This window comes from Curcuma longa, unplaced genomic scaffold (assembly GCF_044706935.1).
Source record: "Curcuma longa cultivar G26 ecotype Majalengka, Jawa Barat unplaced genomic scaffold, ITB_CL_G26_1.1 contig_8735, whole genome shotgun sequence".
Taxonomy (NCBI): domain Eukaryota; kingdom Viridiplantae; phylum Streptophyta; class Magnoliopsida; order Zingiberales; family Zingiberaceae; genus Curcuma; species Curcuma longa.
The window spans coordinates 26,855-51,208 of NW_027435288.1; the positions used below are offsets into that span (position 1 = coordinate 26,855).

Genomic DNA, 24,354 nt, shown 5'->3' on the forward strand with positions numbered 1-24,354 from the left:
TTGTCCCCGGGGCAATGGTGCAATGGTAGGACATTCGGGTTGTGACTCAGGAACCCGCGGTTCGATCCCTAACTACGGCGTATTTGCAAGAATTTTCTTCCAAATGGGGAATGCAATCAAAGGATGCTGGACATCTGGATTGATCGCTGTATGCGCTTCCCGATTTACCCTGGTGGTCGGTGGAAAACTTTCGTAGGACCAGACCGACCACCCCCCAGGGACTGAGTCCATGAGACTGACTGGGATTTATCATTTTTTTTATTTGATTTGATAGGCCAACTTCATCAACTATTGACGCAATATTGCCATCAATGGTACTCCAACTAGAGCATATCTCTCATCTTAAACACCTAGTAAAAACAATAAATAAATAAATATATAGACACACACCAACTCTAATCTCTCTCAAATCTTATCTCCAATAAATTATATATAGGTTTCCTAAGGATTTTGAGAAGGCAACAAAGGGGAAATTAAGGAAAAGAATACTACTAGATCACTAGGAGGATGTGATATGGTGGATAAGAACGGTGGTCTCAGATAGGAACAAACTCAAAAATATATTTTTACATAGACATCACTCTACCCCTCTACTTTTATTTGTCTAAAATGATTATAAAAAAAATAAAAAAATGAATTCTCAAATAATTTTAGGTTAAATGAATTTGATGGTTCAAAATAATTTATTTTTACTTAAAAATAATCTTAAGATCTAAATCTCGATTTTTGCAATTTCAATGGTACACCAAACTGCTAATAAATTTCACAAACAACATTTTAGAATTTAGGATGTATGAGACGTTTATTGGGAATTTTTAAAACCCAAGGGTCGTTTGGAAAATATACCTAATTTCCTTAATACATTATTTTTTTTACACATTAATTAAATTGATGCCGTCCAAATAAAACAAAAGTACCATCGCGTCGCGCAGCAGAGCGTGTACGCGTGGAGAGCACGCGGCCGACAAACTCGACCACAGGCCCTCCTCGGGATTCAACGTGCGCGTCGTCGTTGGCTCCTGGAGTAGTAGGATGAATTTAAGACCCCACAAAGCAGGCCCCTGGCAGTGTAACTCCTTGGGTACGAAGATTGCAAGTGTGGAAGAAAGATCACACGTGTACACCTTTACCATCCTTCCTGGATGCTTCTCAAATCCGTACAGCCTGTCATCTAATCGAAATTGTATCTGATAAATTATTTGTTGAAGAGGTGGGGCGCCAGATCATACGGATGGAAGTGGCAGGTATAAACGCGGGTAAATTACCATCCATTGAAGGGCCCACGGTAGCGGGAGAACCACGTGGAGGCCTACGTATTGAGAGCCCTAGCCGATGGAGAGTCGAGTGCTCGCCACACGCAGCACGCACGCTCTCTCTCTGTCTCTCTCTGGGTTTTATCTCGTTCTTATCTCCTCCTCCGGCGACTCCATGCTCGTATTTTCTGCTGTTCGTGCCATCAGGCTCGATTCTTCTTCTTAGGGTTCGGCGAAGGTAACTTCCCTTCTGCAGATCTTTCTTTCTGTTCTTAGTTTTTTTTTTTTCATTTTTGGTCGATCCGTTGCGCGATCTGGTTTATTTTGAGTAGCATATTATATTGCCCTTGGGATTAGAGATCGGTGGAGGAGTGGTCTCCATGCTTCTTATCTGATACTTTTTTCAACAACTTTTAAATTTGATGATTTGTTCGTTTGAATTGGTTCTGAATCTGCCAGCGAGAAATCCATGTTTTGCCCCTTCTTTCTCGTAGCAAACTAAGCATGAAATAAAAAGATCAAAGATTTTTCTCAGAAAAAGATTGTAAAAATTATTTTTCCCTATGTTTCTTTTCTTGGAGATTAATATTGGTAAGTTTAGCAGTAGAAATCAAATTCTGACCAAAGAGCTATATCTCCCTTGCAGACCTCCTAAATCCTAATTAACGGAATCATGGTAACGGAGTCTCCTATAGCAAACAGCACAAATGCTGGACCTGGGCAATCCCCCAGCAGGTGATGATAGATAGGATTAAGTAGTGATTGTTTATTTTTTAATTTATTTTCAGTTTGAATTATAAAAGGGGTCTTAATCATGTCGTTTCCTGCATTCTGATTAGTGTGGATACTGCTGTGCAGTGCTTAATTTGTTATCAAAGTATATGAACATTCCTGCAAATAGCTGCTGGAAAGTTCTCCGCAGTGTGATGTGTCTTAATCATGTTGTTTCTTCATTCTGATTAGCGTGAATACTACTGCACAGTACTTAATTTGCTAGTAAAGTATGTGAACATTCGTGCAACAGCTGCTGGAAAGTTCTCCAAGGTGTCTGAAAAACACTGATGAAGAGATGCCCAATGCCTACTATTCTGTGAAGTGTTTCAGTTCTTAAAACATGAAAAATGAAACAAATAGAGATTACCATTCTGATTCGAGTAGTAATGAAGTCAAAATAAACATACCCGTGTGGACTTACCAATCTTCATGCCTCTGACATTGAAGAAATTAACTTGTAAGTTTTTTCACAGAATATGTACCCGAAATTTTTTCTCTGGTAGGCATTTTGCGAGAATGGTGCAAACTCCAAGCACAATTGGCAAAACAATCAATGACTTAACTAATATATGATTATGAGTTGAGGGGGTAAATTGTTGGGATTGTTGTAGTGGCAAAGCTTTACTAGCACAAAAAAATAGTTTTTTTTTAAATTTTGCCAATTAGCTTTTTTCCTTGTGATGTTAATTTAATCCAAAATAAAGTAATAAAATGAAACCTATTTATTCATGCCTTTGTGGAAGTCACATAAAACTTGTCCAACCTCAACTAATCCATGTGGCTTCTAGATGTTGTGGTAGCATAGAGGTGTGCTATCATCTGAGAGGACGAAGGAGGATGATAGGTGAGGAAGACATTAGAAGGTGGTGGCCATGATGTATAAGTGAGAGGAGGGTGGCTAGGGTTTGTGTCATTACATCTTTACAACTCATTATGATCTAAATCAATTTCTCTTATTTATAGACAGTTTTCAACCATGTTTTAATTTAGGCCATCGGTTTAGATCTAGCTAATTAAAAGGCTAGATAAAATAGAAATTAATTTCTAATTTATATCGACAAATAACGAAACAGAAAATTAATTAATTTTAAAATTATAATACTTTTAAAATTTTACAGCTCTTGTTAAACAATATTCAAAAGTGTTTCTTTTCTAAATTAATTTTTACCTATTATAAAATTAGTTTGAGTTTTTTAAAATTCTAAATTGAAATTTAATGAACTCTTAACTAATTTAAAATTTTCACTCTAATTTTAATTCACAAATTATTTTTAATTTTCAATTAAACATTCTAAATTTAATTAAATAAGCTAGGTCTTCTATTCCATTTGAATTCTCTATTAATTAGTCAAACTAGTTAACTCTAAATTATTTGATAATTAATTTGGAGAATTAACTTTAAATTATCCACATGTTCCCCTCAAGCTATATTATATCTCATGTTGAGAGCTTGAGCTTTATGTGCGTTACTTTGTATTTTCTTAGAGATAGTGTACTTAAGTGATCAAATTCTTTTATCCCTCATTAAGATTCCTCTTTATTAATTTATGTACATAAGTCTTACCTTTACTAAGGTATCAAGACTATCTTTTGTTCTACAACTTGTGGAGACTATCCACTATTTTGTAAATTGTGGGTTTCATGAAAACTCTTCTTTGTATCACAGTAACTATGTAATTTAGTCCCTTATAATCTTATATCTTATAGCCCGCCCTTAGACATTGGATTAGTTTTTGTTCTAATAGGCCACATTCAAGTGGTATTATTATAATCTCACTGAAAGAAACCCCAACTTGAGGATCCTTCTCAACTAATTTCTGTTGTGCATAGATTTATCTAAGTTGTCATCGATAGAACTGATTATGTGATATACCCTCCTAGTTACACGGAGTTATAATTCCTATGTTGATTACTTACTCACCTTCATAAAGCAATGAGCTCAATTGCAAGTGTATGTGTAATTTTTTAAGGGATCAACCCACAAGCGTTAAAGCATGTTGATCACTTATTTTGAGATGACAACGATAATCTTAAGTCTAAGGATTAATTACACCTGTCTTTCATAAGACCACTATAAATACTAGGTAACATACAAAATGAGTTCTTATGGTGAGTCATTTCCAGTGTACTATTCTTTAACAATCCTATCTATGTATTTATCTAGAAATCACTGTGTCTATGGATATGAGATCACGTATTGCTGTCATATAAGAAACATAATATGTAGTAGTTATATTGTGAAGGTGATGTTTAATCTCAATATCAATATAACCAAAGGTCAATCAACAGTATCACTTCTTGTTTTAGAATGGTTTCACATCTTACTTGACTGTCATTAAAGTGACAATAATATTAATACCTTTGATTACTATGATGGGTAAAGGGTCTATGTGTAAATATATAAGGGTCAAGAGCTTATTTATAATATTTTTTATTTGTGATATGATACACTTATAAAAGTAGAGGGGGCTACTAAGAGTTCCTATGGGGAACAATTTTTTCCCTCAACACGGTATTAGAGTTAGCTTACCTTCACCTTTATTCCATCCCAACATCACTATGTAATTAATCTCTTTGGCGCCAAAGATCTTGACTACTTCTCTACTTGACTCCTTCAACGCACCCGGCGTGACTCCTTCAATGCACCCGGCGTGACTCCTTCAACGCACCTGTCTATATCCTTCACGTCGAAGCTCTTGGACACCTCATAGGGTCTAAGATTCTTCATGTGCCCAAGCTGAAGCTCCTTTGGACTTGTGTCGTCCGCATTGAAGCTCCCACGCGCTTGTCTACATTGTCGATGCTAAATCTTCTAGGTGCATGCGCCCCCTATTTTTGTTGCCTTTTCCAGTTGTTGATTACATGTCTATCCGCATGTTTGTGCTATGCCCTTTTGCGTCGTCTGTGCTGAATCTCCACATTTATGTGTCTTCCGACATTGTTGGCCTTATTCAATAGCCAACACTATGGTAAAGTCCCCTCTTGCTCATTAGGGCCAACTTAAAAAACATAAAGCGCGAGGGGTCTGCGAGGCCGCAGGGCCACTGCATGGTAGTGCCATATCCTACCTACCACTAACCATTTCCCTAACATTTGATGAAGTAATACAAACTTAGATTAATCTTTGCTCAAATATAATATAGACAAATTTTGTTTATAGTACATGTCATTTGGCTTTAAGTTGGTTTATAATCTTTCGGTTAATGTTTCTTAGAGATGTAATGGGAAAAGATATAGAATATTCCTTTATTATTGTCTCTAGGAAGTTCTCTTCTAATCTTTATCTTTGCAATAATTTCATGATAACTTACCTATTTTTTTTCTCATATTTTGTAAACAAACAAGGGAAGAGTTTTTTTTTTAATATATTTTTTGTTTTCCAATCTTAAAAAAAACTAATTCTTGTGTAGTTCAATTCCAACCAAAAGGAACTTGAAGAAAGTTTCAAAGAAAGAAAACAAGTCCTTGAGAGAGAAGAAGAAGCGTGATTACTTGAATGAACTATTTATGGACCTGGCTCAGGCACTCGGTAAGTCTGATGGTGTCTAAACATGCTTCTACAATTCAGATAGCAACACCACTTTTGAAAAATCTGCTTGATTTGGCTGATGGCAATTGCTTTCATTGGATCCTTTTATTGTTTGAATAACTGATACGTTTTTTGTCACCAAGCTTCATTCAAACAACTGTAATACCATTTTTTTTTCAAAAATTCATTTGAAAACACTAAAAATATATGAAATAATGAGAAACTAGGAAGGTAAAGGCTGCATTACTTGTATGAGCATTACTTTTGCCATTGTTATTAGTGAGACCAGCATAATATGCAACTCAAATAAGTACACTAGGCAATCATGCATCTAGCAATGTTCTAGGCCCCTATCAAACCATGTACCTATTATATGCACCCTTGCACAAATCAAAATACTACATTTTAGTTTTTATTCCGCTTTACACTTGTTGCATGGTATGAGATTGTTAGTTCTAGACAGCTCTATGTTTCTTTGTTAGAGAACTCTAACTAGAAAGGAATTGATGTGTACCACAATTAGGAATTTAGGCTGTTTGAGATTGTTAATATTTTTTTACTCCATTTCAATTTCCTATGCATTTTTATAAGTTTTTGCTGAAGAATTCATTTACTTTATAGAACCAACACGGCTGAATAATGGAAAAGCGTATATATTGGTGGAAACAACTCGACTGTTGCGGGATCTTGTTGGTCAAGTTGAAACCCTTAGAAAGGAAAATGCTGCTTTGGTCACCGAATCTCAATATGTAAGTTCATATGAACCATTGATCACAGATTCAACTGAAAGATCATTTCCATGGCAAAATTTTCCCTAAAACTAGAGGCATGAACATCAGAAATTTCAATATTCTTTTCAGTTGCATGAACACTTCTAGTTAAATGTTTTATGATTCAAAAGAGTGTATCTTTAAAGGAATAGGATTTCTTAAACACCCTTGACTAAATTTTAATTCCAAGACCTCTTCTGAACCTATAACATAGATAGTAATTGACGTCCAGTTTGCTACACAAAATAGTGTCTCATATTCTAAAAAGGAAAAAGGGCATAATATTGACATAGCTAGTGAGAGCTTTGATGATTTGGCACTAAGCGCGATAATTTAATTTATGTTTCAAAAGATTGTATATCTTTAAAGGAATTGTATTTTCTTAAACACCCTTGCATTAGAATTATTGAGAGAATATGCTTGTGAAGATGGGGAAAAAACTTAAGAATTGCACATTAGATTGATAAATTTGAGTTTTAATATCTAATGTTTAAAGAGACAATATTGGGAATATAATGTGTAGAAGTTTGATATTTACTGTGAGATAAGGAGAAAATTCCAAAAAGGAGAATGTTTAAAGTTATGGTATCTTTTCAAGCAAACAGAAGTTTATGAGAAAGTATATTATATGTAAATTTTAAAGTAGTAACAATTGTAGAAAAAGATATTGTGAAAACATTAGGTTTTAACATACTAAGGAAGAAGAAATGTAGAGAGATTTTTTTTTTGGTCATTTGACTTCAAAAGTTTCACGAGAGGGAAAAGGATGTCAATTCAAGGAGATGATGTAGAAAATAATAGTTTTGAGATATTGGCTCTAAGAGGAAAGATGTTGGGAAACAAAGAGAATAACTATGACCCAGAAAATCCAACAATCAGTAATAAAGAAATGGTAATTCTCAAAAGCAAATGATGAAATTAAAACCATACTTCTACTTTAACTTTAAAGCAAAAGGGAGGAAAGAAAGATTTATGAATTGAAAAATTCTACTACAAACCATGGCTTAGGAGATTTTCCTTTTGTCACTGCCCCTTTCTCTCTCTCCTTCTCTAAACTATTCCATCTCCCTTTTTCTTTCACTATTGTTGTTGCACTTTTATTTTAAAATTATCCCTAACGTAAACTCAATTTAAATGGGTTGGATATCTATGAATACCCAATTATTAGGTACCCATTGCCTTGATTTGAAATATTAAGTGTTGGTTGACATTGCTGAAAGATATTAAATTACTGAAACCATACTAAGCTGTATCAATAACCTTTCATATGTTACCTAAGTTGGTTTCGTCAATGAGTATCATGTTGTGCCGACACTTGACATGTGTTAAGATGGTTCAGGTAATGTTTATTGATTTAACTTGTTTGTCCAAAATTCTAATTGAATTGATTATTAAATCTGCATAGTTTTCTTAAGTAAACAAGTGGAAGAAGATTAAATGATGAACCAACAACTTCCCCATTCCAATCCCAATCTCCATATATTTTTCTCCCACCCCATCCACTGCCCGATGTGACCCAAGATCATACATGCCTCCATTGAGTAAGTACAGTACCTTGTACCTTATTCCATCACTGCATTATTATTCTAATCTTCTATGTTTATATACGCCTCATGTGATAATGATGTGCATTTTTTATATTCTGGATATATAGTTTGATATATAGAGAAAAAACTATGAAGGATCAATCGTTATGCCAACACTTACATTAATATAAAACTACTAAGTTATATACTTAAATTTCACAACTCACTGCCATGATCTAATACAATGGTGGAGCCAGCCCGGGTGATTTACCCGGGCTGATTCAAACTCTTGGGGTACGCCGACGGTATACCCCAGGCTAGTTCTTAAATTTTTTTTTCTCCCCTCACTAAATCCAAGGTTTTTTTGCTTCTCGCCGCCGTCGGACCCCCCGGGCTACAGCCCGGGTATAAATAAGCATGGCTCCGCCCTTGATCTAATATATATTTCCACGGACTAAAAACTATGAATCAACAAAACCAAAAAGGCCAAAGCTTCTAATTCATGACTCTGTTTAATTCCATGTTATCTACCAGCATCACATGCTCAAAACATGACACCAATTTTTCATATATAATTAAGGAAATTAATAACATGTGTTTTCCATGGGAAGGAGTGAAAATTGTGATTTTGTACCAACAATACTAATTGAACTAGACGCCTCAGTTTATTGCGAAGTATGTGGCAAATGGTGTGTGATGGCGTGAAATGCTTCGCAAATCTATGTACATTGACTTGGCCCTCGATAATCCTAATAGGGAGGTCATTGTATCAAAAGCTTGTCTCTTATTTGTCTGTGCCAAACTAGTGAGATCAATATTACTTCAACCTTCATTGCAACCATAAATGATACTGACCAGGGATCGGTGGATAGTCGCAAGACACCTTATGAGAAATCAAAAGTCTTTGGGTTTGGGAGAGTATAGTCACAAGGCACAAACTTAAAAGAATTGATAAAAGGTCACCACTAAGAGTGGCGTTTGCTGCTTAATTTAACTCAATATGGGGAAACTTACCTGATTGAGAGCTCTTTCTTGATTACATGAGGCCTCACCCGCTAACTAGCTATGTAGAGACATCGTTTCATGGCCAACTTCTTTGAGGGACTATGGTTATATAGACTATGGAAGTTTGGGGCAATAAGAGGTTGATGTTCTGGGTCGCACGTGCGCTACACTAATGTATTCAATGAATCTGTACTCTTGGTCGACATACTTGGGTATTCTTAATAAATGTCATCGTGATGGGGATGAATCATTCAAAATAGAGTTTTAGGGTTCTTTAGGGTTTAGGATTTTAGAGTTGGAGTGAAAATATGGATGGAAGTGGAAGGATGAAAAGTTAAGTTGTGAATGACTAGAATATAATTTTACTTCAAATAAATTACATCACATATAAATTTCTTATGACTCTTGTTTCTTATCTTAGACACCGCAAGTATTTATTTGTCAACAATTACATATTTTTCTATGTCGATACTCAATTTTTGACGTCTTAAATGACATCATGTTTATAGTTTATCATTTATAAGTGCAAATTCTCTAGTGACATTCAATTTTTGATGTCTTTCAATTTCTGTGAACCTATATTGCACATTGCAAGGGTATTGATGCCATTTAAGTATATTTAAAGTTTCATCCTTCTTGTCTTTGAGTTGGCACAAAAATATGGCACTGCAAAAAATTTAAACAACTCAAATCATCAAAGAGAAAGAAATATTATTAACTGAAAGAATCTAATACATTAGATCATAACTTTTTATAATACACTTGATATAAGATTCAAGTCTAAAAAACGTATCGTATCTTTAAAAATTATTGCCAACTTATAAAAGACGTAATTTATTAATGGAATATGTAACCAACTTAGACAACTCTTAGAAACTAAAAATATATAGAATTTTTAAACTCTAAAACATTATTTATTTTTAAAAACTTATCTACAATTTTGAACTGCGTATTTCACCTTGACTTGAAACAAATTCCTTTAATTATTGTTTCCAAGCATAGGTTGTAATGGACTTGTCGAGTTTATTGAGCATGATTTCTTTATTATCTTTTCATTGGTGGCCTCTCTAATATGTAAAAAGTTAGTATATTTTCATTTTTCTGTTTCTAAGTAAGTCAATATTCGTTGTCTCCTTCGTTAGATGCCCTTTTTGACTAGTTAGATATAGTTAGACCTGACTATGGTTCGGAATCGATAGTTTGATGGTTCGGAACGGCTAATTTGATGGTTCCTGACAGGTCAACCTTTAACCTTAACCGTCCAAGACGGTTACGGTTCATGGTTCAAGAACCGCCGGTTCACGGTTTGGTTCATGGTTCAAGATTATTATTATTTTAAAAAATATTTAAAATTATAAATTTTTTTAAAAAATAAAGACTTGTACTTTTTAAGTTGCCTATGTATCCTTTACGATTTTAAAGGAGTATCCCAAGCCTTAGAAGTATCATATCAGTACTTCTTTATGCCTTGGGTGTTGGAACTTGCTCGAGTTTATCATTGGTAAATTGAATATCGTGATCATCAAATAAATTGATTATTTCCTTGCCTCTCTGAGATCGAGATGATGAACCTCTTTCTTCCATTATTATTGGAGAATTGAAGTAGAAAGTGATCGAGATTTCGAAATTGAGAGTAGAAAAGATAGTATGGAAATGATGAAATGAGCTTCTTATTTATAGAGTTTGGAGAATAACAAATATTAAATTGTAGCTATTGATCAAAAAATGATCAAATAATCTCAATCGTTAAAAAAGATAAAAAACCACCCTCTCCCCCAACAATTAGAATTGTTTTTACTCTTCTCTAGCTTTTAAATCACACTAGTATAAACGAATTGTTACATAATACAAGTTGAAAGAAATTATTTACTCTCTTATTCTTCTTTCAACTATTAACAATAGTAATATAGCAAAAGAAATTGTTGATTAGTTATTAAATAAATAACTAGCACATAAGAATGTTAATGGTTATCATCTAGTTGGTTAGAATACTTGGCATTCATTTGGGAGATCCGGATTTGAGTCTTGGCAACGGAATTCTTTTTAACAATTTAATAATTTTACATTAAAAAAACCATCGAATCGGCGGTTTGAACCGCCAGTTATTGGGCCATTGAACCATAACGGGCCGGGTTCGAGTAGGACTCGACCTGTGGGCAGGTCTAAATATAGTTATATCTTCTATCTTGTTCAAATCCTTCATGAGTGAGGTCTGATTTTAGTTCTTTCTTTTTTGGTTTCTTCTTCCAATGAATAAGGAAATGGCACAACTTATTTAGAAGTGAATAGTCTCGCCTCTCGTTGCCTTTCTTGTGACAAAATCAATATGCAAAGAGAAGACTTAAATATCCAGTGGTTTAGCTTATTCTCTAATTTGAAAATTGTGCTAACGTTATATGTCAGTAAATTAAATAAGAATTAGAATTAAATTTTGTCATAATAATGAATGGTATAATGAGTACTTTCGTGGAGGAAATATGAAACAATTTAGGTTCATACATGCAAGAGAATAATCGATTGTATCAGTAGCTATTTTATAGAGTATAATTTGTTTGCTAGATATCAACATGTATCTCCCTCATGCACATAGTAGAGCTCTTAGTTTGGTTGATAAAAGTAGATAAGAAATCAAACTCTCTCATTGATGATCTTTAGAATCATGAATAATTATAAATGAATACATAGCAATTCAAGTTTTAATTGATTTGTTAATTTTAAAATTAATGTCTTATGTGTTGGAGTGTGATTGAATGACTAGTGTGTTGCAATGATTCAGCAAGCTCACAATAAAACATTAGTAGCAAAAAATAACAAAAGCATAACCACAAGCATTTCATAGTGACACAGACTTTTAACGTGGTTCAGCAGCCCTCAAGCTCTTATTCCACAACTTATGATCCTTTGTAGCTATAGTGTCTCCCTCACAGCAACAATGAAGGTGAAGAAATCTCTTAAAATCCAGTCAAAGATAGCACAAAGAGGGTTACAACAAAGATTCTAGGCTTAAAAAAAAAAACACAAAATAAGAGAGTATTAATGTGAAAAATATTTTGTTATTGTTTCTGATTTGTGGTCTCTTGAATCCTTAAAAGTATATGTTCCTCAAAACAAACCTTTGACTTGAGTTGGCATCCATTAATCGATTGCTTTGACCAATTCTAGCGGGTCATAACCATTTCTTTCGATGTCTATTTCATCTAAGTTTTACCAGTCAATTGGCCATACAGACCAACCATCTGGACCTTCATCAGTCTTCGTCTCCAGAGAGCTTCTATCTTGTTCGTGTTTGAGTCAACTACCTAGACTACTCAACCATCACTCGATTGAAGGACTCCTTCAGTTGATTGGTATGTTGACCATGATCAATCTAATGATTGAATCCACCTAAGTTAAGTACTACCATTGCCCTATGTGTACATGTTACTCATCATGCCATGAGGTCATGCCTTGAGGTCTTTTTCCATCAAACTACTCGTCCCTCAGATGCACCAAGTCTCGGCTCACTCCACATGCTATCCTTTACCTTCACTTACGTAATTCATCTCTTCGGTAGTAACGCTCCGATGCTCCTCGTATTTGGCCTCTCGAATGTCTCATACCATCTTTCACCATGGACCTTAAGCCATCGAACACCTTGGTCATGCCATGCCAATTCTCCAAGTCTCCATGTTTTTTTGCCTAAGTGTAATTTGTAAGATTAAATTCTGTGCAACTCTTTAATGATTTAGTTTGAAAATTAGTTATCAATTCAAAAATTCTGTAAATTTTAATTTAAAATTTTATATATTTTTAGTTTCTAATAGTTGTTAACTGATTATTATGATTGTTATATTTATAATTTTAAGATAAATTGCTTTTTTATTGACAAACTTTTGGATAATCTCATCTTATTTTGACTCTATAAAAGAAGTTAGAATTTCATGTATTAGATCAGCTTTCACTTAATAATATATTATTTCGATGAGTTGAATGAAGATATTCTAGCATATATGGTACAATATTTTTGTGTTGCATCAGTCTTCTTCTTAACGTGAGTAAAGGAATGCTTCCAAACTAATCCTTCATCCTTCTAGGTTAAGGGTATGTTGGGAAGAAAGGAATAAACTTCATTCATCCTTTGTATCATGCCTTGAGGTCTTTTTCCATCAAACTACTCGTCCCTCAGATGCACCAAGTCTCGGCTCACTCCACATGCTATCCTTTACCTTCACTTACGTAATTCATCTCTTCGGTAGTAACGCTCCGATGCTTCTCGTATTTGGCCTCTCGAATGTCTCATACCATCTTTCACCATGGACCTTAAGCCATCGAACACCTTGGTCATGCCATGCCAATTCTCCAAGTCTCCATGTTTTTTTGCCTAAGTGTAATTTGTAAGATTAAATTCTGTGCAACTCTTTAATGATTTAGTTTGAAAATTAGTTATCAATTCAAAAATTCTGTAAATTTTAATTTAAAATTTTATATATTTTTAGTTTCTAATAGTTGTTAACTGATTATTATGATTGTTATATTTATAATTTTAAGATAAATTGCTTTTTTATTGACAAACTTTTGGATAATCTCATCTTATTTTGACTCTATAAAAGAAGTTAGAATTTCATGTATTAGATCAGCTTTCACTTAATAATATATTATTTCGATGAGTTGAATGAAGATATTCTAGCATATATGGTACAATATTTTTGTGTTGCATCAGTCTTCTTCTTAACGTGAGTAAAGGAATGCTTCCAAACTAATCCTTCATCCTTCTAGGTTAAGGGTATGTTGGGAAGAAAGGAATAAACTTCATTCATCCTTTGTATCTTCCATTCTCCCTTTATTTTCTGTCCAATCTTTCCATAGTATTTTATAGCCTATAAGTAAATAAAACATTGTGAATAGGAGTGTAAGAAAGGCTGAGATGTGGTGAGGAAAGGCTGTGGTTCACCTATTTCATCAAACCTGTGGGATTTTCTTCCAAGAGGGATTGAAAATCCTAATCCTAGAAAAGAAATTGTTCTTATACCGATATGATAGAGCAATTGAATTGGATGAAAAAGTGAAGTGTCTGCGGAATACTGTATGTATGGTTCCTAGCTAATTATGATTAATCATTGTGAGACAGAACTATTAACTCTATGATATAACATAACTAATTGAAGTTTCACCTAAATGATATTTCTTAAACAATAGCTATTAACTCACAACATTATCGTTTCAATCTTCACACTTAAGACTCTTTTTTTCGGTCCTTGAACTGTTTTGAGAAAGGAAAAAAGAAAATTCTGTAAACATCCATTTAACATTCATTTGCTCTACTATTTTTGGACCACTTAAGATAACATAAGACTTTTTTACTGTAACATACTTCATGGATAATGGATACTTTCTAAGAGGCATTTTGGCTCGAACTGGATTAGGTGAAGGTGGAGAAGAACGAGCTACAAGAAGAGAAGAAAGCTCTGAGAGTGGAGGTGGAGCGACTCCAAAGTGAGTTAAATGAGATGCAGTCTAATTCTATGGGAGAGTGGGGCGACAAGTTAGACTTGGCACCTTCAATGCCAGTGCAGACTCAGCAACAGCCTTCTCTCCCCCTCTACGACATTGTGGTTCAACAAGATTTCAATTCCCTTCAGGATGCTGGATGTTCCCCAACCTCAGCAAAGGCACCCACTCCAGTGAGTAGACCGCATGCTAGATACCCAACCCCCTTGGATGCTTGGCCACTTGAGCTCCTCTCGAGAAACCAACGAGAAGCACATGAAGCTCAGCAAATCAAATGCACGAGCAGAAGCAGCGCATCTACTATCAGTGGAGAAGGCATGCCAGGAAAGTGATCCATACTGAAGACTCCATAGATGACTACTTTGTTTTGCTTGTAGTTGAATCTTGTTTTGGTAGGCGCCAGATTTTTCATTATGTGATTCAAGATGCTCTTTAGATTGCACTAGAACTTGTGTTTAGTGCCGCCTACTGATATCCCATCGAGCATCTTCTGCAAGCATCTAGTAGAAGCATCGTTCTGTAACTTAATCCAATTTATTGGTTTATTGTTAGTTCATCCCCATCCCTAAAGAAAATTTTCTGTTCTCTTGGTATCATTTATTTATAAGATTTGCACGATCCAATGTGTTTGCTCGGCTTGCCATGCTTGATTGAATTAAGCAATTTGATTGGGTTATCCGTCGTGATCAATTACAGTTTTTCGATTTACCTCCTCACAAATGATCGTTCCGAGGACTGTTGGGGTGATGGATTTCATCTTTTATAGAAAAGAAATTTGCTTAGTAAGCCACTTGACTTGCTCAAGTCGATTGGATTGAATAAATGATAGGGCCACTTAGCTGGCCCTATCCGTTAGGTTTAATGTTAAGCTTGAAACAATGAACCCACCCACTCATCTTGCTTTGTTTGATTTGATTAGTTTGTCTAGCTTGTTTGCCATTTGATCGAGCTAACCAAACTGTCCGTCTAAATTGACAAATTCATTGCAGACTTGCTCATTAGACTATCAAGTTTGTTTGAACCATTCAAATTGTCTTATGTACCTGGCTCAAATTGGATTTATTCAGTATATACAGGAACCAAAGTGATGGATTAATAGACTTTCTTATCCATTCGACGTTTATTTTTTTAAAATATATTTTTCAAGTAAATAATGGAAAGGATAAAAAAATTAAAAAAAGTTCGTCCTCTCTATAATTAATTCTTCTAGTTTTATATCCCAATGAAATATTTATATTGGATTTTGGAGTTATATGCTTGGCTTAAAAAATAATTACTTTCTTTTAATAAATTTTGACAACAGAATTAATAAAATAGTAGTGTGAAATTTGTTAGTATTTATTTTTAGTTAATTCCTTAATAAGCATAACTATTTTATCTTTGTCAACCGTAGGGATTAAAAATAACAATAAAAATAAAAAATATATCTAATTATTAGAATCATCAAAAAGCTCTCTCTGCTTTTAAAAAATAGAAGGATTTCATCATATTTTATCTTAATTCTAGCACTGTTGTAATAATTATGGAGTAATTGTAATAATTGTAAAGTGATTTTGAATATTTTTAATTTAAATATTTTGATAAATTGATAAATTTTTTTTTATTAAATTGAACTAATTTATTTTAATACGTTCTAATGCAAGAATAAGAATATATTTAAAATAAAAAATTAATTACTAGTGTAAGCACTTTGCCCTCAAAATAATCAAAAAATTAAGACGACTACATTTTGTAAAATGAGTGTTCCGGTTGAGAACCACCTAGGGACGCATCACCGACCAGATCACCTCACCAGAAAGGAACCGGATTGAAGGGTGTTAAATCGCCGAGTCCTGCAATTAAAATAAACGTGAGAGGGAAGGCCAAGGGTGCTCTAGCGCGACCACTCCAACGCTTAAGTCAGCGAGTGAGGGAAGAGGAGGAAGAAGGAGAAAGAAGAGAGGAGAATGAAGGAGTGAATGTGTGATCATGTGTACGTGTACCTGCGTAAGGAGCGGAGTGACCGTTATATAAGTGAGATGAGAAGTCATATCCCATCATGATTAAATGAGGCGTCCCATCGTAATTAAAGAAAATGTTCCATCCTTGAGTATGATCTTGTCAGAAAGATATGGAATGATCAGAGTGAAGATCCCATCATTGACGTACATTTGTAAGGTCATTTCACACGTGGGCGTTAGGGCGGCGCTCATAAATACGGAGCATGAGACTGTCAGAAGAAATGATGGAGTTAATGGAGTCGGGTACTGTAATGACTATTCTGCATGGACCTTAATCGAATCCGACTGAGGGTGAGGTAGCCACGCCGACTGGAGTTGTACATAGGGTACCGAGGAGTCGGCGTCGTGGGGAACTGGGTCTGTAAGGGGATTCGGCTCGAGGAAGATTCGGCTTGAGTAAGGATTCGGATCGAGCAAGGATTCGACTCGGTGGGCGACTCAATTAATGACCCAGCTTGGGTTCCGGGGGAAAGAATCACGAGTCGATGGTTGAATCGGATCAGCCTTAGAGTCGGTAGATACAGACCGACAAGGGACTCGGGCCGAAGGTCGAGCCACCCCCTCTTCTGTCGGTCTACACTCCTAATTAACCACCCATAACAATGAGTTCATATTGAATAGGACGAGCACGACTCATTGACTGCCATAATGTATACAACTAAACGTAACTATAATCCATGCACAAAATAAACCGGTGCCTTAATTAGATATATAGAACTAACTCTTTCTCCCAAGGTTCTTCCTCTTGACAAAAACAACTGACAAACACAACACCACCATGTTCCATGTACCTCAACCTCCCCTCTTTTGCAAAGCTCTAAAGACAACGTGCATGAATCTCTCTAGCTAGCTCCAAGCATGTCCAACAACACTTCCTACCGATCGATCGATCGATCAAGTTCTTTCTTGTATAGTGGATGATTCCATAAATACGTCAGCGGCCAATATCATGCCCTCGATCTCCACATTTATAAATAAATTAATGTGGGTTAATTGGTGAATGACAGGCCCGTCAATCAATCCAACCAAGCCATGCATGTCGAGCCATGCAGGCACCTTCGACTGCCACTACCACACGTACGATAGGATCCGATCCAAGTTAAGGTCGACTTGACTAATTGTATTAATGCTGATCTCGCTAGCTCCTAATTAATATATATATATATATATATATATATATATATAATTCCACCGTACGTGACAAGATAAGAATCATATCAGCTGTAATATAATATAATGTCGCAACATATATGCATTGACATGGACACTACCTTAATTTTCACTCTTCTCAGCTCAAAATTTTCATCTGTGCGCCACCCACAATAGTGAGATTTCATCAACTTTCAAACAATGTTTAATTCTCGTTATATTTTTGGAGTACTTGTTCACTCTAAAGGATACAAAAATACAGGGAGGGAGGGTGGATGAGATAAAATATATATAAGCTTCAATAGATAGTGTATCCAAGTGAACCTATCTCATCCATAGTAATATAATTCGACTTGTTTTCTATATCTCATCCATAGTAATATAGGTGCATGTCAGAGACTAAAAGTCCTAGAGGTAAAACTTTTGGCAAATGAAAGTTTAAGAGAGGTCTTGACAGATGGAAGTCCTTGAGCTAGAACTACTAGTAGATGGAAGAGATGAAACCTTAGTCGATGATAGTCTTGAAGGTGGAACTCCTTATTTATGGAAGACTCAAAGGAGTAAATTCATAGAAAGATAAGAAATCCCCAAAGTAGAACTATTCTTAGTAGGTTTGACAAATGTCGAAGATCATCTATGTGTTTGAAGAGATGTTGGTTTAGGGTAGGAGGACTTGAAGGCCAAGCTCAATGAATGTATGCTTATTGACAAGGTCTTGAGTGGAAGAGCATGATCAACATAAAGACATACAAGATGAGTGATGGAGTAAAATATATTTTGGCTTTTTGATAGAAGTTTACTACTTAAGCATGTACTTGACTAGAAAATAAGTGTTTTAGATTGAAGTCAACAAATTTGCCTAAGGTCAAGAAAGATCAGTTGATGGTATCTATATCTAGTATTGTTTGATTATCTAAGTTGATGATATAGTCAATTGTGGACTTGCTATTTGAGAAGATAAGGATTTTTTATTACATATTGAGTTGATTGAATGATCAAATAGTTGATTGAAGTTGCTTGAATTGATTGTTGATTCGATTGATATGCATTTTGGATTTGAAATTGATTTAAATGGTTGTATAACTTTGTCCGTACAAGATAAGTTTGTGCCAAAAGATATAAGTTGATCGAAGGCACTTACTTGTAGTCGACTAAAACCTTATCAATAGTGAAAAAAGATTTATCCAAGTGAACGTAATGGTGGTGCAAATAGTCAACATATGACACATTCGTTTGAAAATTCATTCACGAATCTATCCCAATTAGTCAACTGATAGTGTAAAAAATTGATTTATGATATAGTCAAGAACCAATGACAAATCAAAAGAACCAATTGTGAATAAGGAAACCAAATTTAAGATTGATCTACAAGAGTTTAATGGAAGGCAATTGGTCAACTGATAGTAAGTTTGAATCAACTAACTGTAGTAACAATCATTGTAAATAGGGTCCCGAGATAAGTGAATAGTGAATCAGTCAATTAGTTGGAGCTATTCAATCAACTATTGGTCATCTAATCCACTCTCCACTCTATAAATATTGAATGAAGACACTTTGAACAGAACATTCATTTACATCTTTTACTTTTTGTTGTGCACTTGTTGCCATCTCATTGTTGTGAAGTATTATAGTCAATTTCTATAAAGGTTTCATATTTTTTTATTATAGTTTCTTTTATTTTTCATTCCTTATTTATAAAAAGAGAATTATAACATTCTCCACCTCTGAAAATGAGATAACTATTTGATTAGTGGATTTGCATTTTGTAATTGCTATTATTCTAGAAAAATAATTTGTAACTAATTCTCTTGATTTTATTCGAAGCATTTCGAACTCCAAATGAAGTGCTTGCCTTAATTTAGCCTGTGTTGTACCTTGATACTTCTTTTTCATTAAATCCAAAAAATGCTTGTTGATATCCTTGCAAAGCATAGTTTTCAAGATTGAACAATTACTAACTTGAAAGAAATAATTTTTTTTTGCTTTAAAATCTTTCAATTTTAACCCCCCCAATCTTAGTCTTTTACCATATGTTAATGCACCACCTTATGTTGGTTCTATATTAATTCCAAAAGCGTCCCTAGGGTAATGGTGCCACTGTAGGACATCCAGGTTATCACCCATGCACCTGCGCTTCGATCCCCAGCTACAACGTATTTGTAGAAATTTTTCTCCAAATTGGGAGCGCAATCAAAGGATGCTGGGCGTTTGGACTGGCCACTGCGTGCACTTCCCGATTTACCCTGGTGGCCGGTGGGAAACTTCTATGGGGCCGGGCCGATCACCCCCAGAGATAGTCAATAAGGCTAACTGGGATTTATCATTTTTTATATTAATTCCAAAAGCAACAACCGTCCAATATCCTTGAACTTTAAAATTTTTTCCATGAGTGAGTCACAATGACTATCGAAGTGTGGAGTGACTCGTAGTATAAAACTTTCAAAAATCAATTTCACTTTGACTTTCTTCGGAACATGGCTCTAATACAACTGATAACAACAATCTACTTTGATGTAAAAGTTTTCTACATAATTGCACAATAACATTTTGAAATAAAAAAATGATAAATCCTAGTTAGTCCCATTGACTATCTCTGGGGTGACCGGTCTGGTCCCACAGAAATTTTCCACCGGCCACCAGGTAACATTTTGAAATCAAGAACATAGAGAAAGGTTGGTAGATAAATTCTACTTAATTCACCGATAAACGAATAGCCTATAAATATGCTAATACGTAACCAAAAATAATAATGACTAACCCATTAACTCATAATCATAAAATATGCATCGATCAACCTACTAACTTCGTGCACTAATCCACTAACTCCTTAATCATGAAGTATGCACTAACCCAATAACCTTATGACTAAGTAAACAAATAAGAAATAAGCAAAATTAGAACAACCCATGTGCAAATTATTAAATTTTATCAACATGATGGCTAGATAAAGCCACTATGGTGAGCTTGTAGGGAAACTTATGCGATAAATAACATTTCGCAGTGGAAAAAAGATCCTTTGAGTGATTCATATGAAAGAAAACTCATACAAGTTAGATTTACAAAATCCTATTTAATAGGGTATACCTTTGGAGCGTGCCCTTCGCTTATCCCGCTTGTCTAAAGTTTGCTGGATTTCTTACACATTCAAGTGTCCGTGTCTCTATGCGTATCCACACTAACACTCATTTTTTGGAGAAAATTTGAGTTGTGCTAGCAACCCCTTGATGAGACTCGCTCAAGAAGAAGAGAAAGGCAAGAGGATGAAAAAACTTATGAATTTTTGGACTAAAAACTCTTTTATACTCATGTCATGAATACCAAAGGTTTTACTCATGTCATGAATACCAAAGGTTTTTAGCCTTTTGATATTCTTTCATCAATACATGATTAATCGTATTAATTATGCATGATAACTTGCATGCATGATAACTTCCTCTTCTTCAATGCATGATTAATTCACATTAATCACGCATGATGAATTAACTTTTATTCATCAACTTGGTTTAATTTGAGTCTAATTCAAATTTAACCAACTTGAGTCTAACTCAAGTCTTGGTCATCCAATGAGTTTAATTGTTCCTTTAGTTAAACTAAAATGAACCCATTTCTAAAATATAATGTTATTTGTGTGTAACCTAATATGTTCTCGTAACGTTAGTAATGTCTCTAAAATCCATTTTGGAAACATAAGCAATGAGTGACATCTAGCAATGCATCATTGCTACCCAAGTGACAAGAATATCGAGATCCGACATAACCTTCGTGACTATGATAATGTATGACCATGTCCTTCTATCCTCGATATCTGATTGATCAATGAGACATAGACTATGTCATTCTCTTATCAATCTTTGTATTTCTTGATCCCCAAATAGACTCACTCTAGCAAATGAGCTCAATATCTCATATTGACTCATTTGAGTATGACCATGCATTTCGTGGTCCTACTCTATCAAGAGGTCGCAAGATATTACTCTCGTTATATGAGAGGGATAGATCTCATCTACATCACTCACATTCCTCCGCATAATTCGTTACATACCTAGTTATCGCCTTTATAGTTCACATGTTATGGATGACGTTTGATGACACCAAAGTACATAACTCATTATGTAGGGAACCATAGTGACTTCAAGTCTAAGGACTATTCATACCAATAGTCACATGAGAAAATTTATGACACTCATATAATGATTCATGAAATTTCTCATGAGGGTCAATTTAGTATACATTCTCCAATGTATACTCATGTGTCAATTCGATATCCTATATCCATAACTTGTTAGATTAAGTCATCTAGTTAACCTACATGCTAGTCTCAATGCATTAATATCGTCCTTGACTATTAATGTTTGACTAGGAATGATTAAGAGTAGTGTTCTCTACATCATCTCACTATCGATTTAAACAATCGATATAATGTAGATTAGAACTAGCTACCCAAGGACATTATTTACTTAGTTATTTAAAAAAATGATAAATCCCAGTCAGTCTCATGGACTCAATCCCTAGGGGTGGCCGGCCTGGTCCCACGGAAGTTTCCCACCGACCACCAGGGTAAATCGGGAAGCGCATACGGCGGCCAATCCAGATGCCCAACATCCTTTGATTGCGTTCCCCATTTAGAAGAAAATTCTTACAAATACGCCGTAGCTGGGGATTGAACCGCGGGTCCCTAGGTCACAACCCGGATGTCCTACCGTTGCACCATTGCCCCGAGGACTATACTTAGTTATTTAACACAAACATAAAGTAAGTATAATAATAAAAAATCTTGCCTTTATTGATAATGCATTAGGGTTATTGGATGAGATTTTGGGTTATTGGATCCGACAACCCGTTAAGGTTGTGTTAAAAATCGATTACTGTAGCTTCTCATTGGTGATTTCTTCTTCTCTGTTCTTTCGACGCAGCCTCTGTTCCTCTCTTCTCGTCGACGCTGAACGATTTTGCTGCCTCAACGCCGGTGCCAAAGCTGAAGAAACGTCGGTGACTAGAAGCTGGATCGGTTGGGGATTAGTTCTTGCCAGAGGCGACTGGAATCGCACAAGAGGCGGTAGTGGTCCAAGTGGCGAACCAGAGGAAGAGGCGGTCGGTAAGTGAAGATTGATCTAGGTTTTGGGTTGTGTGTGGTTCTTGAGTTGAGATTTTGATCGGTTTTCCTCTCCACAGCTCGTTGCTATGATCTGATCAATATCTTTGGGTTTTGACCGTGAGGGAAGAAGAAGGGAGATTGGATTGGAGGAGAAATCGAAATTAGAGATTGGAGTTAGGGCATAATCAGATTCGAGGTGAGGTTGTTTTTCTTGAATCCAATCAGTTTTGATGATGAATTTTGTAAGCCGTTTGGTTGATGAACCTTGCTCTGATCAGATTGATTGCTTTGGATCTGCAAAGAAGAAGAAAGGGGTTGGAATCAGACTGATCTAGGGCAAGAACGACTGGATCTGAGGTAAGTTCTTTCCTAGAATCTGATTAGGTTTTAGTTTTGGCTATGGATTGTGGTTGGTGTGTAGATCTGTTGGATGGGTGGTTGGGTTCCTTGAATTGATCTGTTGGTGAGTTTCTGTCCATGTGTTGATCTATCCGGTGTGAGGTTATAAGTGTTGATTGTTGTTGAAAATTTATTTAGGTTCATTTCTATGGGTTTGATCTATTTTATCATATCATAGGATTAGGTTATGTTAACTCTGATGAAAGCTAAGTATGAATTTTAGTGTGGATTGATTAGTTTAATGTAGGATTTGATTGTAACAAATGGAATTATGGATTCTATTGGCTTAATTGCATGTTAAATGCTAAGTTGATCATTAACAATTAGAACGGGAGTGATAATCCATTTATTTGATTTATCAATTAATAAAGAGATTAGTTGGATTAAATTATGAAGTTTAATTACTGTAAATTTAATACAGTATCATCGTAGTAAGTATTGTATTGTTGTTTAATTTCAGGACCTTGATTTGATTGGTCCTATTATACTCGGAGCATATATTGGGGGTTCTTATTTTACTTTCGTCAGATTCAGGTGGGTATCCTGTACTTGATCACTATAAGTTTTATTTTAGTGCATGACCTATTATATATTGTTTATCTATCCTGTTGATACTTCTGCTACTTGTGCTAGCTACCTAGTTGACACCTTGTTACTCGTTGCTTAATATATACCAGTTGACCTTTGATTGATCTATCCATTGATAGTACAGTCTCAATTTACCTATCGCTGATCTTGTATTATGTTGATTATGCTGAGTAGTTGTAGCTATTGTATATTGAGTTGATCATCATAACATCTACATGCTAGTAGTAGGTGTTGTTGACAGCTGTTGACTGTTGTTATTGTTGTTGGCACTTAGCTGACACCATCTTATGGTAGCACAGGGGTGATAATATTTGTTGTGCCATTTTGGGTGCTACCAGGACTGGCTAGATAGCCCTTCTGAGATACATTGCCCACTCCCCACTTGATTAACAGTGGTTAGTTGTTGGAGCTTGTACAGTATGTCCTGTTTAGCGCCTTAGTTCACTACACTGGGTGAGTGACTGAGGATGACGAGTGCAGACAATGATCATGCATGTTGCATGTGATGTGTGTTGCATATTTGCATGCATTTGCTGTTATACTTTACTACATTGTTGTCTACAGCATATTTGTGTGTGACTGTTATATTTGTTTGATATATTATTATTGCATTGTATGACATGACATGCACTGTATGAATTTACACGATTCCTGTTACCTGTTGATTGATATTTACCTTTTCTTTATATATCTATTATAGAGACTGTATACCTTTTGTTATCTCAGTTGATATATCATATTGTGCACTTCTATCTTGTATTCCACTGAGTATCTGTTAC

At 35.1% G+C, this 24,354-nt stretch overlaps 1 protein-coding gene across 1 annotated transcript; it reads left to right on the top strand.

Moving 5' to 3' along the window:
- Positions 1 to 1,373: 1,373 nt before the first annotated feature.
- On the top strand, positions 1,374 to 14,967 carry LOC141819562 (protein IRON-RELATED TRANSCRIPTION FACTOR 3-like). Its single transcript, XM_074706818.1, has 5 exons — positions 1,374 to 1,491; positions 1,900 to 1,988; positions 5,438 to 5,556; positions 6,178 to 6,305; positions 14,260 to 14,967. Exons 2-5 carry the CDS (start codon positions 1,927 to 1,929, stop codon positions 14,674 to 14,676), a joined length of 726 nt encoding a protein of 241 aa, XP_074562919.1. The 5' UTR covers positions 1,374 to 1,491; positions 1,900 to 1,926; the 3' UTR covers positions 14,677 to 14,967.
- Positions 14,968 to 24,354: the final 9,387 nt, after the last annotated feature.